This window comes from Gallus gallus, chromosome 10, assembly GCF_016699485.2.
Source record: "Gallus gallus isolate bGalGal1 chromosome 10, bGalGal1.mat.broiler.GRCg7b, whole genome shotgun sequence".
In the NCBI taxonomy this organism is placed as follows: domain Eukaryota; kingdom Metazoa; phylum Chordata; class Aves; order Galliformes; family Phasianidae; genus Gallus; species Gallus gallus.
Window position 1 is genome coordinate 5,581,394 of NC_052541.1, and position 15,495 is coordinate 5,596,888.

Consider the following 15,495-nt stretch of genomic DNA (forward strand, 5'->3'; position numbering starts at 1 on the left):
GGTGAATTCTGCAGTTTGGCATAGGAAGTCTTGGTATAGCCTGGGCTGGGGACCAGCCATAGTGGGGTGCCCAGTTCATCATTCCCCTTTGCAGAGATTGTGATGCTGTCACACTGACTTCTAGATGTGTGGTATGAAAGCAAGGCTGTGGTCTGCAAGCTTCCGAATGTGGTATTTTGAGAGACTCCCAAACTGACATCTTTTTTCCAGAGGGTGGGGCACGAAGCTTGAGAGAAAAATTGCAGGGTCTTTGAAGTGAAGAGCTTTGAAGTTTAAAAAAGCTAGCAAGTCCTGTTGCTGTTCCCTGCCTGTGGAAAATCTGGAAGGTAAGACTTTGAGCCGCCGCAGCAGGACAAAATATTTAACAGTAACAGACTGGAGAAGTGTGGCTTTTGTTTTAACTCGCAATGGTGGAGAAGGTGACCTTGATTCAAAAAATGTGCACCGCAGAGCTCTGTCAGTCTGTTCCTTGTTTCTATTCCACTTGGAGGCTTTGAGTGTTCTGACGTAAAACACGTGTGTGGTGAAAGGGGGAGGGAGGAATTTCTCTCTTCCCGTTGCTATTGTGTTTTGTTCTGTTTTGTGTCTGTTCCGTTTGTCTCCAGGATCAGAGAAATGACTCAGTAAGTTATCTCCACAATAGGAAAGCTTGGGAAAATGCAAACATTGGTCTCTTAAGGACGCACGGTCCTGTTTATTACTCATTGGCATATCTCACCATTCAGTCTGTTGGAAATGCCACCACAGGAGCTATTATTGTACTCTTTCCTCCAGAGCTCCTTCTGGATTTTGTACTTTAGCCCTTTCTTTTACTCTCTAGAAATTGCCCTACCCTATACACTGATCTTCTTCCTCTGAACTTCACCTTTCCCATTTATTGCTTCTTGTTCTCTTACCCATATTATTTCATGTCATTGCTCTTACTGTGCTGTCGCACACCTGAAACTCTCCAAACACCATCATTTGTGTCTCCAACTGGCTCTCTTTTCTCAGTGGTGTCCTCATGTCCACCCTGCTCTGCCTAATGAGTGAGGGCTGCTTTCCAGTCTAAGCAGTGTCATGTTAGTACAGCTAAATCACTTCCAGTATTAGGTTGGACATCTAGACGTGTTAGACAGATGTTAGGCAGGGAAGGTAATTCTTAAGTGTTTGCAGTGCACAGTATAAGTTGGTGATGTTGAGTCCTAAAAGACAAATGCTATAATAGCAGCACTTCGGGATACCTGCATGACTCTTCAGTGGTCTTTTCTTCCTGTAGTCTGAGGAACGTGGAAGATGGGGGTCCACTTCAATTTTCACTTCCAACTGACTTATGTGGGCTTCTTGCCAAAACACGTGTAATGATGGCAGGATCCCAGCCTTTACTCCTGATGGAAAGCAGCCTTCTGATGTTAGTACTTCTGTACACATTATTACTGACTTGCTAAGGTATTTGTGATGTGGGTGACAAGGTGGTAAAGATGTGATGTATAAACTTGGGGACAGTGTGATTTGAATTTCCTGGTCTGCAGACAGCACTCCTGTTTGCATAAACAACCCACGCAGAGAGAGTGTTGCCTGGACTTTGCCCCTGTGAGGGAAATAGTAGCATGCACTGTGGGCTGAGGTACAGGATATGCTGCAAGTGTGGCTACGTCTGAGCCCCACTGTGCAGCCCTCTGCAAAGCACCCTGCGGGCACCAGCCCAGCAGGCTCAGACCTGCTGCGGTGCACTTCAGCAGGCATGCTATCCAGTGACGCAGAGAACACGTGTCAGCTAGGCAGAGACCTGCCAACAACTGCACCTCAGAGCCCTTCAGCCCAGGCCCTCATGCCAACTTCTCTTGGCCTACTGAACATTTGTTCTTGCCAGCAGGAGCCAGAGATTAAATGCAACTCCTGCCAGTGCCAGTCAGGTTGGGCAGGTTGATCCTTAATTTGCAATTATGATGAGGCAGATATTACACAACAGAGCTGCTTTTTCTTAGTGAGGTACAGTTATTAGAGGAATGCAATGAGGAAGGCTAAGGCCCACTTGGAATTACACCTTGTGAAGGGGGTAAAGGATAACGAGAGGTTTTTTTTAAGAATGTCAACAGTAAAAGGACTAGGGAAAATGTGGGTCCCCTATGAAATGAAATGGATGCCTTGGATCCCCCTAACAGGAGATGCTGAGAAGACAGAGATTCTGAATGCTTTCCTTGCTTCAGTCTTTAATGCTAAAACTAGCCCTCAGGAATCCCAGACCCTGAAAGTAAGAGAGAGAGTCTGTGGAATGGAAGACTTCCAGTTGGTGGAGGAGGATCTGGTCAGAGAGTGTCTAGCCAAAATCAATGCACACAAATGCGTGGGCCCCAATGGGATGCACCTATGTGTGCTGAGGGAGCTGGCAGAGATGACTGCTGAACCACTCTTTATCTAATCTTTGAAAGGTCTTGGTGAGTGGGAGAGGTGTTAGAAGACTAGAGGATAGCCGGTGTCACTCCGGTCTTCAAAAAGGTTAAGAAGGAGGATCTGGGAAACTACAGGCCTGGAAAGGTGGTGGAACGCTTTGTTCTGGATACTCTCTCCAAGAACTGGAAGACAAGAAGGATATCAGTAGTCAACATGGATTCACAACGGCAAAATCATGCTTCACCAACCTGGTAGTCTTATGTGATGTCATCATAGCTGGGTAGATGGGGGAGGAGTAGTGGATGTTGTCTGCTTTGACTTCAGCAAGTCATTTGACAGTCTCCCACTACATCCTTGTTATGAAACTTATAGAGTGTCAGATAGATGAGTAGATGGTGAGGTGGATTGAGAATTGGCTGACTGGCAGAGCTCAGATAGATGCCATCAGCGGTGCAGAATCTGGTTGGAGGACTCTTACTAGCAGTATTCCCAATGGGTCGGTGCTGAGTCGTCTTCAGCATCTTCATCAACAATCTAGATGAAGGGATGGAGTCCATCCTCAGCAAGTTTGCTGATGACACAAAGCTGGGAGGAGTGGCTGACACACCAGAAGGTTGTGCTACCATTCAGCAAGAACCTGGACAGACTGGAGAGTTGGGCTGGGAGGAACCAGATGAGGTTTAACAAGAGCAAGTGTAGAATCTTGCACCCGAGGAGGAATAACCACATGCATCAGTACAGGTTAGGGGATGACCTGCTGAAGATGAGCTCTGTCAAGAAGGACCTGGGTGTTCTGGTGGACAACAGGCTGGCCATGAGCCAACATGGTGGCCAAGAAGGCCAATGGTTTCCTGGGTTGCATTAAAAAGAGCATGGCCAGCAGGTCGAGGGAGGTGATCCTCCCCCTCTACTCTGCCCCGGTGAGGCCACGTTCAGAATACTGTGTCCAGTTCTGGGCTCTCCCAGAAAATCCCAGAGATCCCAAAAAGACAGGGATCTCCTAGAAGGCGTCCAACAGAGGGCTACAAAGGTGATAAAGGGCCTGGAACGTCTCCCATATGAGGAAAGGCTGCGTAACCTGGGTCTGTTCAGCCTGAGGAAAAGAAGACCAAGGGAAGATCTGATTAATCTTTGTAAATATCAAGAGAGGTGGAAGGGAAATGGAAAGGCCAGGCTCTTCTTGGTGGTGCACAGCATAGGACAAGGAGTAATGGCCTAAAACTATAATGTAGGAAGTTCCATACAAACATGTAGAAGAACAACTTTTGATAAGTGTGATGGAGCACTGGAACAGGTTGTCCAGAGACACTGTGGAGTCTCCTTCTATGGAGATATTCACAACTCATCTGGATGCCTACCTGTGTGACCTATTGTAGGGAACCTGCTTGAGAGGGGGGGATTGGACTCAATGATCTCTTGAGGTCCCTCTCAACCTCTGCAATTCTGTGTTTCTGTCATTACTAAGCTGTAAGTGTTGAGGTTTTGTTAGCAGTGTTCCTAGACCTTTGGGGTCCGTTTTGACCTAAAACCCAACTCAGGTTTTCCCAATCTCTTTTCCTCATTCTTTTCTTCTCCAAATTTGTTTAATGTAATCTTGTTCTCTCAGTTGGCTACAGCACAAATCTGACTCCCAAAGCCATTGTTAATTCATGCTCAGATGTCTGGGCATTGAGACTCTCTTCCTTTGTCTGGTGTATGGGTTAAAAAAATTATTAAAAAATCCCTTCTACTCTCTTTACAGTCTTAGCTATACCAGCATTGCACTGTAGCTAGCTTGACAAATGTGCTTGAATCACTGTTCGACATATCTCCCTCCCGTACTGCTCTTAGAAAAGATGATATGGTCCCCCCACTGGAGATGCTGACTAGCTTGGTCACTCTGGAATTGTTGAGGAAGCCACGCATGCATTCTGGTGCTCCAGCCTTTCGGGTCAGCTGCTAGAAACAATAAGCTCGTCTCATTTTCCTTGCCTCTTTTTTATTCCAACCTGTTTTCTGTCATTTCTCTTTCTGTTGACTGCGTTATTTATATCTATGCCATTTTAATCTCTTACAGTCAACCATCAAGGCATGTCATGCTTGTGTCTCCTTGAACAGCTGTAGCAGCAAACCGTAAGGTGAATCACTCCAAAGGTACACAGGTAAATGTAAATACAAAATTCTCATCTTAATGCTAGCAGCATTATCTCTTTTCTTCTGAACTAATGGACTGCTGCCAAGTCTATGAACAAGTGCTGAGTCACAGACAAGACAGAAACCCATATATTTAGCAACCCAAGAGGAGCAGTTTCTTTTGCGGATGACAGTGTGTTAACATGTACATCGCAGAGTGTGAATGTCTGGGTGGGGAGGCATGTAACATTACATTTCTGAGGCAACAATCCACACTTAAGCTGAGAAGGCATATCCTTTCAGAAGAATTTATTTCTCTTTTCCTCATTCCGGAAAGTTCAGACATGTCACTCTCCACCCATAGGAATGATGTAGCAGAAAGCAACTAAGCTGCTAAAGCTGCTGCCTAGCCTATTTGTTCAAGGACAGAAATTGAAATAGGTGGATCTGAAACTGAGAAAGTTCAGCCATCAGACTGATAGAGAAGGTATGCGAGGGAACTTCAACTCGCTTTGGTACTAGATGCTTTACCAAGACTTTTGCCTGAGGATTCTCACAACCTGGAATTACCCAATTATAATAACACAGACATGCAGAATAAACAGATAGAAACCACATCATGCTAATGTTTGAAGAGAAGAATGAAACAAACCCACATTTTTCTGCTGGATACAAGCATTTTGTCATCTGTTTCAGTGAGGCTTCACTCATAGAATCAAAGCTGTCCACTGCGTGCCCAAAGAGTATGTTACTCTTAGATAAAAAAAATACTGCATAAGTACTGCATTAAGATATTTAAGCATTTATGTGATTTAGTTAGGTCCTTTCTTTGGGTAAATTATACAGTGGCAGTTGCTTATAGGCACACAGAGTTGTACAAGCCGACCGGTGCATAATCAGAGATGGTGAATAGCACTGACAGTTCAACATGGTAATAAACACATGGGGAATACTCTTATTAAAGATAATGCCTCTCCAGGTTACTTGCTCTGAACCATTTTAACCAATCCTTCTCAAGAAAATGTACTGATTTTTGAAGTAATTTCCAGAGTTGCTCCTAGCTTAGTGAGGATATTTTAGCCTTCACCTTTCAACAGTAGTCTGCTCTTTCAAATTATTTTTGCATTCGAATATAGCATTGCACAGAGAGTTAAATCACTATAGGGAAGAAAATTTTTCTGAGGGTGTGGTGTTAATTCCCAAGGGGGACAAGACATGTATCTGCTATCGCCTCATGTATTTGAGGCATTAGCTCAGTCACTTGTGCTTTGATTTCATCATCTTTGAAATGAGAAAAGAAAACATCTTGGAGCACTGTGAGATTAGATTACTGCTGTTTTGACAGGACATTGCCACTTGTGGCCATGTGCATAGAACTGAGCTTTGAAAGAAAGGGTGGTTGACTCTTCAGTTGGTGCATATTTATGCAAAGAAGCTATCATGCAAAGAAAAACATAGTATATACCAGTCTTAAGAAAGGAGTTTCACTATGCAACTCTAAAATACCAATTAGAGCAAAAAAGAATGCAAAGCAAACATCACACAAATGTTTTCTCAATGGTTTTAAAAGAATCCCATTTTAAACAGTAGCACTGGCTGAAATTTAAACAGATATTGAACAACACATCAAACCTCAAAGTAACAGCAGAAATAGTACCTAGTCGGGTATATTTAACTGGTAACGAGAACAAAAGTATAAGAAAACCAACATTTCATATAACAAATTTTATTTTGAAAAATGTAAACGTCACTAACCATGCATACATGTTAAGACGATGCTTTACAGCTGTTAATTTTCTTCCTTTTTCCTTTTTTACTGTTGTTGTATAGACAATATCACAATATATAATCTATGCAGTACAAAATACGTAAAAAGTTACAGCAGAGCAAGTATAGATGAAATATATAACTGTACAACTGTAATACTTCAATGTAGTGATTTATAGAGTTGAAAGTGACCCACGGAAATATTCATGTGCTGTAGACAGAACTGTCCAGAAGATGAAGATGACCCCAGTAAAACGTTACAGTTCCCCAAAGCTGAAAGTACATATGTAAACATGTGCACATTTACTGGCACGCACATTGTCACCCACGGAGGCAGGCACACATGAATAAGCACATGTGCACATGCACACACATCCCTCACAATGCATATACTCGTAAGGAACTACAGCTGTAACCAGAGACGAAACTAAACCACAAATCTCAAAAAAAAACCAACCCAATCCAGATTCAAACTTTCCAAAGGCAGTGGTGTTGGGATCTAGGATTTTGGTTCAGACTCATCGCTAGTTAGAATGAAAGGGATACCTATTTTTGCTCTGTAGACATCCCTTCATTATTCTGTGTGTAGTGCATACACACTGCTGTGTATTTATGTATACACACACATACATATACATATGTATATACACACATACATATACAGTGCACATATATACATGTTTATATATATGTGCATACACTTAAACAATCCATATGAAAAAAATCATACCAGTGGATGGGTTTTAGCATTTTCTATTCTATTTATGGGCTAAACAAGTACAGTTTGGTTATTTTCTACTGCCTAAGGCTAGTTTTATAGAACCATAGAATCTTAGAATGGGTTGGGTAGGAAGGGACCTCAAGGATCATCAAGCTCCAACCCTTCTGCTACATGCAGGCCACCTACCTCCATATCTAATACTAGACCAGGCTGCCCGGGGCCCCATCCAATCCAGCCCCAGACCCCTCCAGGGGCATCCACTACCTCTCCGGGCAGCCTGCTCCAGCACCTCACCACTCTTATAGCAAAGAGAAAATTATCTTCCAAAATGTTGAAAATACAGAAGTTCATCATACTGTTCACTGATACAGACTGTATGTTAGCACCCAATGCATGAACAGATGGCGTGAGGGAGTAAAACAGCACCTGAAAGTCAGTTTGTAGGCATCACCTGGTGAAATGAGTAAATCAAATGGCAATGGAAAGGCAAACTTTAGTATGCAGAGTTCATTTTTCTTATTCTTTATAAATTGTATTACCCAAAGCAACGATGCATTTCACACAGTACAAATCCTAGAACTCTTGGGAAAGAAAACCAGTTTGCATGTGAATACCTTGAAACAGGTAAGTTCCTCAGACAGCCTTTTCCTGTCTGGCTGCAAGAAACAAGAAAAGCACTGAACTTCTGGGTAGAAGGTAATGAGGTTTTAAGGGTGTACACACGCTCAAAGTTATTGCAAGTATTAATGCAGTACTCAAGGTAGGATACAAATGAGAATTAGGTGTTACCAAACATAGGCTTCCAATGTTTGGTTATAAATACGTACTTTTGCAGTTATGTAATGTAAGCAAATGCTATGCATGTATTACAAAAGCAAGTAACAAGTAATTTGCAGATATAAAGAATTCTCACAATAAAATCTAGCTGCCTGTGGTTTGCCAGGACTGCTTCATAAGGAGGAGGATGAAAAAGGAATCCTGGGCACAGGATGGGGTTAATGGAAGGGGTGAATGAGTTTCTAAAGGCAAGTCTTATATCAGCAAGAAAAATCACTTAGACGTCTGGAGAACATTAATTCTCCTTTCATTGCTGTCTGTTTTCACATACTACAGTTAACATCTTGACCCAATGCTAAGACCTGAGCTGATAGTTTGGAGGGAGATTGTGAGTGTCTTCAGTTGCAATTGGATGATGGTAGTGAGGTGATGATTTTAATTTGCACTCTTTTTCTATAGCAAAGAAGTTTAGCTCGGATCCTGAAAGGAAGCTAGAATTCTGGCTGGAGAAAAGCAAACAAGCTGTGAGGGCTTTTTTAATATTAATAAACCTGTTCCTGGGTTCTGGAATTAAAAGAAAAAAAAAATAAGGCAACTTTATAGTTTGTGAGGATGAACCTCAGCAGATTGCACAGGGAAATGAGAAGAAGGAAAAAATTCACACCTTCCCAGAGCAGTTACTTCCTGAGCGTGCAGTGCCAGCTGCTAGGCGAGAAGACCAGGCTGGGTCACACAGCTGGGTGGAACAACAAAAAGGTGAAAATCTGAGGTTAGTTTGGACAAGTAACCAGATTTAAAAATGCAAACTGTTCAGACTTCTTATATCTGCAAAACTGAGAAGAAACAATCATGTGCAGAGTCGTAAGAGCTTGCTGTTGTTTCTGCTTCACAAATCCCCAAACTCTCACTTCATGTATGAGAATATCAAGAGAAACTTTTTTCTACATTCAGCACTGAAAACTACCAGTGGTTTGGAATTCATTTTGGTATCCTACAACTATCATCTATTAAGCTTTTAATGGAGAGATCTGAAGCTCTAACTAGGATTTTTACAAGTTGGCAATTCGGCTGTCAGCCTAACAGACTCTGAGGTGTTTGCAGCTAAGATGTTTTAAAAAAAAAAAAAGTTTTAATGGCAAGCTGTGGAGAATTTACTGAAAGTGTAGCTGTGTTGGCTGCATGCAGTCTCACAGCCTTCGTATCAGATGAACTGGCTCAACTGGAAATTCAGCTTTGTCCCAGTCATTTTTTTCCCCCTCATAGCCTCGAGTTATTGTTGTTAGTAATCTCTATGAGGAAAATACATAAAATGTTTTAGATTACTATTTGAGTTAAAGATTAACTAGTTTTTGTCTCAGAATAGGTTGTCTCATAATCTCTATTTTCCGTAATCTTAGTACTAACAAAACATGGTGGGAATATTCCTTCTTGAGGCTATAAAAATCTGCACTGTATCCACTGATTCGTGGCGAGTGTTACACTCCAGTGAAGGGACTCGAGTGCTTCCTCCTCTGCTAAAGACTAAATGATGGTCTTGTTGGAGAAGGGGATTTTAGAACAAACTGAAGGTAGAGCACAAAAGCTATGACTGTTGCTGATACTTAGGTTATTTTTTCCCTCCATATCCCCTTATGATCTAATGATAATGACACATGTGTTTATGACTGGAAGTATGTGCATGTGGCACAACTGACCTGTAAAATCCCTTTAGCTGGATATCTTAATTGCGCCTTTCCTGGCTACAGCACAAGAACACTTTTATCAGTCACAGAAATGATTGGAATGTGAATTCCTCTTACCTGAATAGTATAAAGTCTTTACATTTTTTTAAATCTCAGTAGCTGAGATTTAAAAAAAGAAATCTGTCGAGGTAAAACAATCTGGCTTTCCCCTACTATACAGTGGTTAGGCAGCTCATCCCAGAAATCGAGTAATGCTTGTTTTGCAAGAGAGCCCTGTTCCTTCATTGTCTGTAAATGCAGTAGTAGAACTGTGCCTAGCATGACTTCCAATTCAGAAGGGGAAATTATGATTTTCCGGAGTTGAAATCTGAGGCAAATGAACATGAGAAATTACTGAAATATCTGCACTTTGAACTGTCTGTAAATTGATGCATACAAATATAGTATTAGGAATAACGTATATACTATGGAAGTACCCATGAAACTACTTAGGAATCTATATTAGCCTCTCACAGTTAATATACAGTACAAAAAAATCTCGGAGAATTGGATCGATGCAAGCTAGCAAGTAAGATACAAGCTCATTTGGAATGGGTAAGCATTAACTTGGCATCAAATGGCATGTTTGGCAATGGAGAGTTTTGCTTCATCGTGCTACACTCACCTGCATTTTATAATCTACAGTAAAAACAAGAAAACACTCAAATTTCCAGAATCAAAAAGACTGATTTATAGTGTGCACCATCAGAACCAGCCAAAACAAAGCGCATGTCTCTAGCACATCGCAATGCTCTGGTTTTTTGCTGTACTTCTTAGCATACAAAATATGATGAAGCTCTACTTCCTTGTGCTCTATCTTATGCCCAGTACTTCAAAATTATTGAAAAACAGCTAAGATTCCCTTTGTCTTTTAAGCAGTTATTCAGAAATAACAGAACCTTTCTTTATGCTGATATGTGTGTTTTTAAGAAACTTTAAGGAGAGCTAAAATGCCTTTTTTTTTTAACACTTAAAAACATGTATTTTATTCTTCTAGTCAGAAGAATACATTATAATTTTCTCTTCCTTTTATCAGTGACCATGATTGCAATACAACAGGAAACAGAGGCTGTCTTAAGCAATTTGTCTTACTAAGATACAACTGTACAGTAGGTAAGTACCTTGACAAACCAGTGATGGGCATTGGTTCAGTTACTCTATTTCCGTAGTTCATTCAAAACAAATAATTTTTTAAAAAGGATAAAGAAAATCATTCAAGTCATTCTGGTTTGGTTTGAGTGTTCTGCTGGTCCCTGCTGCTCCGCAGTGCAGAGAGCTTAAGAACTTGGAGAAAAAAGAATGCCTCTGAGATTCCGTGTCACTTTGTAATACAGTGTTACCCAGTGTAAACGCGTTTCCTCGTGATTTAGATTATTTACTTAAGGCATCTTGTTTAGAATTATTTGCTCAGAATTTTATCTGGCATAAAACAAATGAAAATAAGTAGTAGTTTATCAATTTCATGGAGATTTTTGGAATAGGAAGTTGGTTTGAGAGCCTCTTCAGCGTGACGCGACAAGGTGGCTTGCTGTCAAAAGCAGAGGGCAGTTTCAAGAAAGAAGATCCTGTTTGGATGCTCCCCAGTGTAGATGTATAGCCAGGAATACAAACAATAGAAGAGTCTGGTACTACATTCCAGTACTGGTTTGGTTTTTGTATTGTCTGTTTTTTATTTTTTTTCCCAGTGTGTGAAAGAACCAAACAAAAAGCTTCTGAGTGCAAATATATTTACAGAATAAGGCTGCGGTTAGGGTGTGTCTTCATTGTAGTTATTGTGTAACATAAATATCCATCCCTGAGAAAGGAGAAGGGGGACACCATCCAACACAGTTGATTTGTAAGTGTTATGTATGTTCATGTTGTGCAATCTGGTCTTACAAAACTACTTTTGACACCTGAGGTGAATTAAAATGTTTTTTGTTTTTTTGTTTTTTTTTCTTTTATAGATTTTCTCTTTTTCTTATAAAGAATAATCAAGAGGATCTGTTTGTGGTTGTAAAATGTATGAAATATTGAGACAGCAGGAGTCACTAAGTGGAACGTGTAAGTCCTTATGTCCATGAGGTTAGAATGGCCGCTCGTGTGGTTGGGTGAAGAAAATGTGGCTGAAAATTGCAGTGGGAGGCAGCTGTTTACTGGTTTCATATATATATAAAAAGGAGGGGGGCAGGGAAAAATTGAGGAGGGAAAGCGACAGGGTCTTTAAAATGTGTGCAACACAAACAGAACTCCGCATTAGGTATTAGAGGCAAAGTGCTGACATCCAGTGCAGGTAGGTCTATGGGGAGCTGGCAGGGCTCATTGTTGGACTTGAGGCATCTGAGCGGCTGTAGTCACTGACAGAGCCTGTTCTTGAATTACTCCCACTTCGTCTCTTGAGCATGCTCGGATGGAAGTTGGCGTGGCGACGGGCATGCTTGGTCAGATGGTCGCTGCGCATGAAGCGTTTCTCACAGAGCGGGCAGCTGAACTTCTTTTCTCCAGTGTGAGTGCGGTAATGGCGGGCCAGTTCATCAGAGCGGGCAAACTTCTTGTTGCATTCCTGCCAGCTGCATTCAAAAGGCCGCTCACCTGCAGAAAGCAAACGTGGCATGATTAGGAGATGCATGGCAATGTTATCCCTGTTTTTCATATGCAAAAGTTAAAACAAAAAGGTTAGGGTGAGGAAGACGCTACTTGGCAAGGGGATGGAGGCAGTGGCATTCTCAGCCAGAGTGGGAGGCCACTGTGGGATTCCATTTTAAAAAGTCTCTTACATCAAACTACTGATACCTTGTTTAATAGCTGGATGTTCAGGGATCCTGGCCTTTCACTGATGTCACATCTCATATCTCTGGCGGTCTGTTGGATTTTACTTCTGGAATTGTATTTTTACTGCATATTCACTTCCAAGCTGTCCCTGTGTCTGTCTAACTCCCTGTAAAAATTCAGACGGTGTTATGAAGCCTCCCTCTATAGCTACATGAAAACAATTGCAGTGAAAGTACAGGATGGCAATTCTAAGGCACCAAATGTGAGGCTCTCACCTCATATTCTCCACAGTCATGCTTGTGTTTACTGCATTTGCTGCGAGGTGCAATGTTTTCTCTTGTTCACTGTCTTAGGTCTCATTTAGGTGGGAGGTGGGTAACGCTGTATTTCAACTAGGTAAATGTTCCACTGTGAGGGTAGTGACATGCTATCAGTAGCTATCCTAAAACCTGTGATCGGTGATGCTGAGCGTAGGACCAGTGACCCAGTGAGCTGGTGCACTTCTCAGCAGATCTCAGACATAGCAAGCATCTCTCCCAGGACTGGGTGCTCGTGCATGGCAGTCTCAGAGGCCTGCAGTGTGGCACTTGTAGTAGCTGTGCAGCCTGAGAAGGAGAATAAGGCAGCTAAGGTGAACAGCACTGCTTTTAGAACTAAAGATTAAAAACTTAGGGCCCCACCAACTGGTTTGCTGGATGTAGTTTAGTTGCTTAAAAAAAACATGCAAATTCATTCAGTGTCCTCATGAGCCTTCTCCTGCAAGTTGTTGATAACACATCTCATTCTGCTGAATGAAATGAAATGTGAAATACATGGGAGGCAAATATTTTGGCTGTTTATCATGTATCCACTCGTCTGTTGGATGCACTCCTGACTATGATGAGACATGCCAGTAAAAACAGTTGCGCAACCAAATTCACCAGTCTTCTCCCTGTGTTTTGGACATGCAACAGATGCACTTGCAGGACTTTAGGACTTCAGCAACAAGAGCAATGACACGGTCTGACAGGTGGATCTAGCCTGCAAGTTCAAAGTTTCTCATCATTCTTCATGGCTTTTTTATTTTTTCATAAGGCAATGGTCTTTGGACATTTCTGTTGCCCAAGTTAGTTTTCTGTGTGTTTGTTTTCATTGCAAAACACATCAACACACATTCTTCACTGGAAACACTGCCCCAGATGATGACTGCTTTCAGACAAGGAAAACAAGGAAAACATGCAGTGTTTTGCTTCATCTGGTTAGAGTACTGTGAAACTCAAAGAAAATTATGTGGCATCAGATGTTCTTTCCTATGTCTAATGTTTGGTAGCCAGAAACAGGCATAACAGTTCAGTTCCAAACGAGGTTCTGGAGCAAGATTGTGTAATGTCTGTGTTTCCAGCACTAACAGTGAGTTGATGAAGATATTTCACAACATATCTCCCTCGTGCATTGCACATCAGATTTGGCTGGGAAAATTCAGGATCATGCTTACCTGTCTGATTTGATGTTAATGACGGTTGTGGTGATGATTTGACTGCCCAGCCAAAAAAATAATAAAAATGAGGGAGCATGTCTTTCTTTCAATTGCTTTCTACCCTTTGTACGCCTTCCTAGGAAATATTTTTCCCCTCAGCTGTCTCTAGATTTGGTTCATATCTTCTTGGTGGTTGCCCTTCCCTGTACTGACAGCTGGCATCACTCTAGTGGTGGTCAGTTTTCTAGAGCGTTTCCCAGCTCTGTTGAGGCTTAGCAATACCTCCTCAAAGAAAAATTGTATTGTTGAGGTAATGCTGAATGGCTTGTGTAGATATGAGAGTCATTGGTCCATAAAAACATAGAGCGCTGTCTGGAACAAACTTGTCTTAAGACAAAGACCTAGCTGCTGCTCCAAAACCACAGGTGAAAATTCAGTCTTTCATCGGACTCATCCCTCAAACAAAAGAGATGTGGTTTTCTGTGCAGGCAAGTTGTTATATAAATGTCCTTTTGCTAGTAGTAAAGCAATCAAGAGAATGAGAGATTATATGAATTGATTGCCTAATCTCATTAGGGAACATGCAGCCAAGAGGAGAGCTTTCTTGCATAAGTACTGACCCATGGATATGTTGTACTTACAATTTTGCCTTTATAGAATGACTGCAGAATTTGATCCTATAAATTAATGTGGAAATGCTTACTGCTGTATTTGAGATATTTTTTAACATGTCAAGTATGTCAATGTGTATATGGAGAGTTGTAATGCTATATCTTGGTAGGAAGAATATTATCATGCTATATGAGCTTTAGGAACAGTTAAAGAATCTCCAAAAGACAAATGTCTGTGCTTGAAAATAAAGGGAGCGAAAAGAAATTCAGACTTGACTTCTCTATTCTTCAGAGGCTGGCAAGGAATACCTTTCAAAGATGAGTATTTAATTTTTAACAATTTTAAGTAGCTTTGAATTTCAGTAAACTGTAACCTTTGTACATCCTCTGCCAGAGCACGTCATCACATAGCTGGTGTTTAGAATTACAAAAGGTGATCACATTTGAGAATCACAGTCAACTGATCTTAACTGAAGATTACACGAGCAAGAACATTTTTGGTTTCTTCAGGAACTCCACCCAGTTCAAAGGAAAAAATGTACATACAGCTGTGTTAAGAAACTCAGAGTGCTCTCTGAGTAAGACTAAGTGACTTCTGCAGGTGCACTAACTTCTGAAATTATTTCAGTGGCACAGACATAGCTACTAACGCTGACTAAATTGTCTGCCAGAACAGACTGCCAAAGAAACTACTGAGTTGCCCATGGTGTGGAAGCAGCACTAAAAAATACCCCTCCCTGCACTTTTGCTGGAAAGGATTCAAAAGGATATGGGGCCAGTCTTTACTTACGGTGTTACATAAAGGTCCTCTGTATTATTTTATATTTGTCAACTGTTATTTATATCAAGATATCTCTATCTGTTTATGAGAAGGATGATGAAACTACAGGAATGGTGGAGCAAGATATGAGGTCTACCAAGCTCCATTTGTACCATCCTTATAGTGCATTCTTGACTTTACCCTGATCCACATATAATTTTGAGGACTCCCTTGTGGTGAGTGACACTTCTACACAGTCCCTGGAGTCATCTGCTTTCTGTTTTGCCACCTCATCTATATGATATTTGTCTTGCACTGAACAGGCTGCCCAAGGAACTGGTGGAGTCACCATCCCTGGAATTGTTTAAGAAACACTTAGATGTGGTACTCAGGAACATCATTTCGTAGGCAGTATTGGTGGTAGGTGGACAGTTGGACTAGAGGAA

At 41.4% G+C, this 15,495-nt stretch overlaps 2 protein-coding genes across 2 annotated transcripts in view; one reads left to right on the plus strand and one right to left on the minus strand.

The window, feature by feature from the left end:
- The window catches only part of OTUD7A (OTU deubiquitinase 7A), a 168,320-nt gene extending 160,498 nt beyond the window's left edge, over nt 1-7,822 (plus strand). The window contains exon 21 of the mRNA XM_046899294.1: nt 4,430-7,822. Within this exon, the coding sequence (XP_046755250.1) occupies nt 4,430-4,466 (37 nt within the window). The 3' untranslated portion in view covers nt 4,467-7,822. The remainder of the gene's footprint in view (nt 1-4,429) is intronic.
- The window catches only part of KLF13 (Kruppel like factor 13), a 30,734-nt gene continuing 21,434 nt past the window's right edge, over nt 6,196-15,495 (minus strand). Inside the window, exon 2 of the mRNA XM_425065.8 lies at nt 6,196-12,042. Coding sequence (XP_425065.1) covers nt 11,750-12,042 — 293 coding nt within the window. The 3' untranslated portion in view covers nt 6,196-11,749. The remainder of the gene's footprint in view (nt 12,043-15,495) is intronic.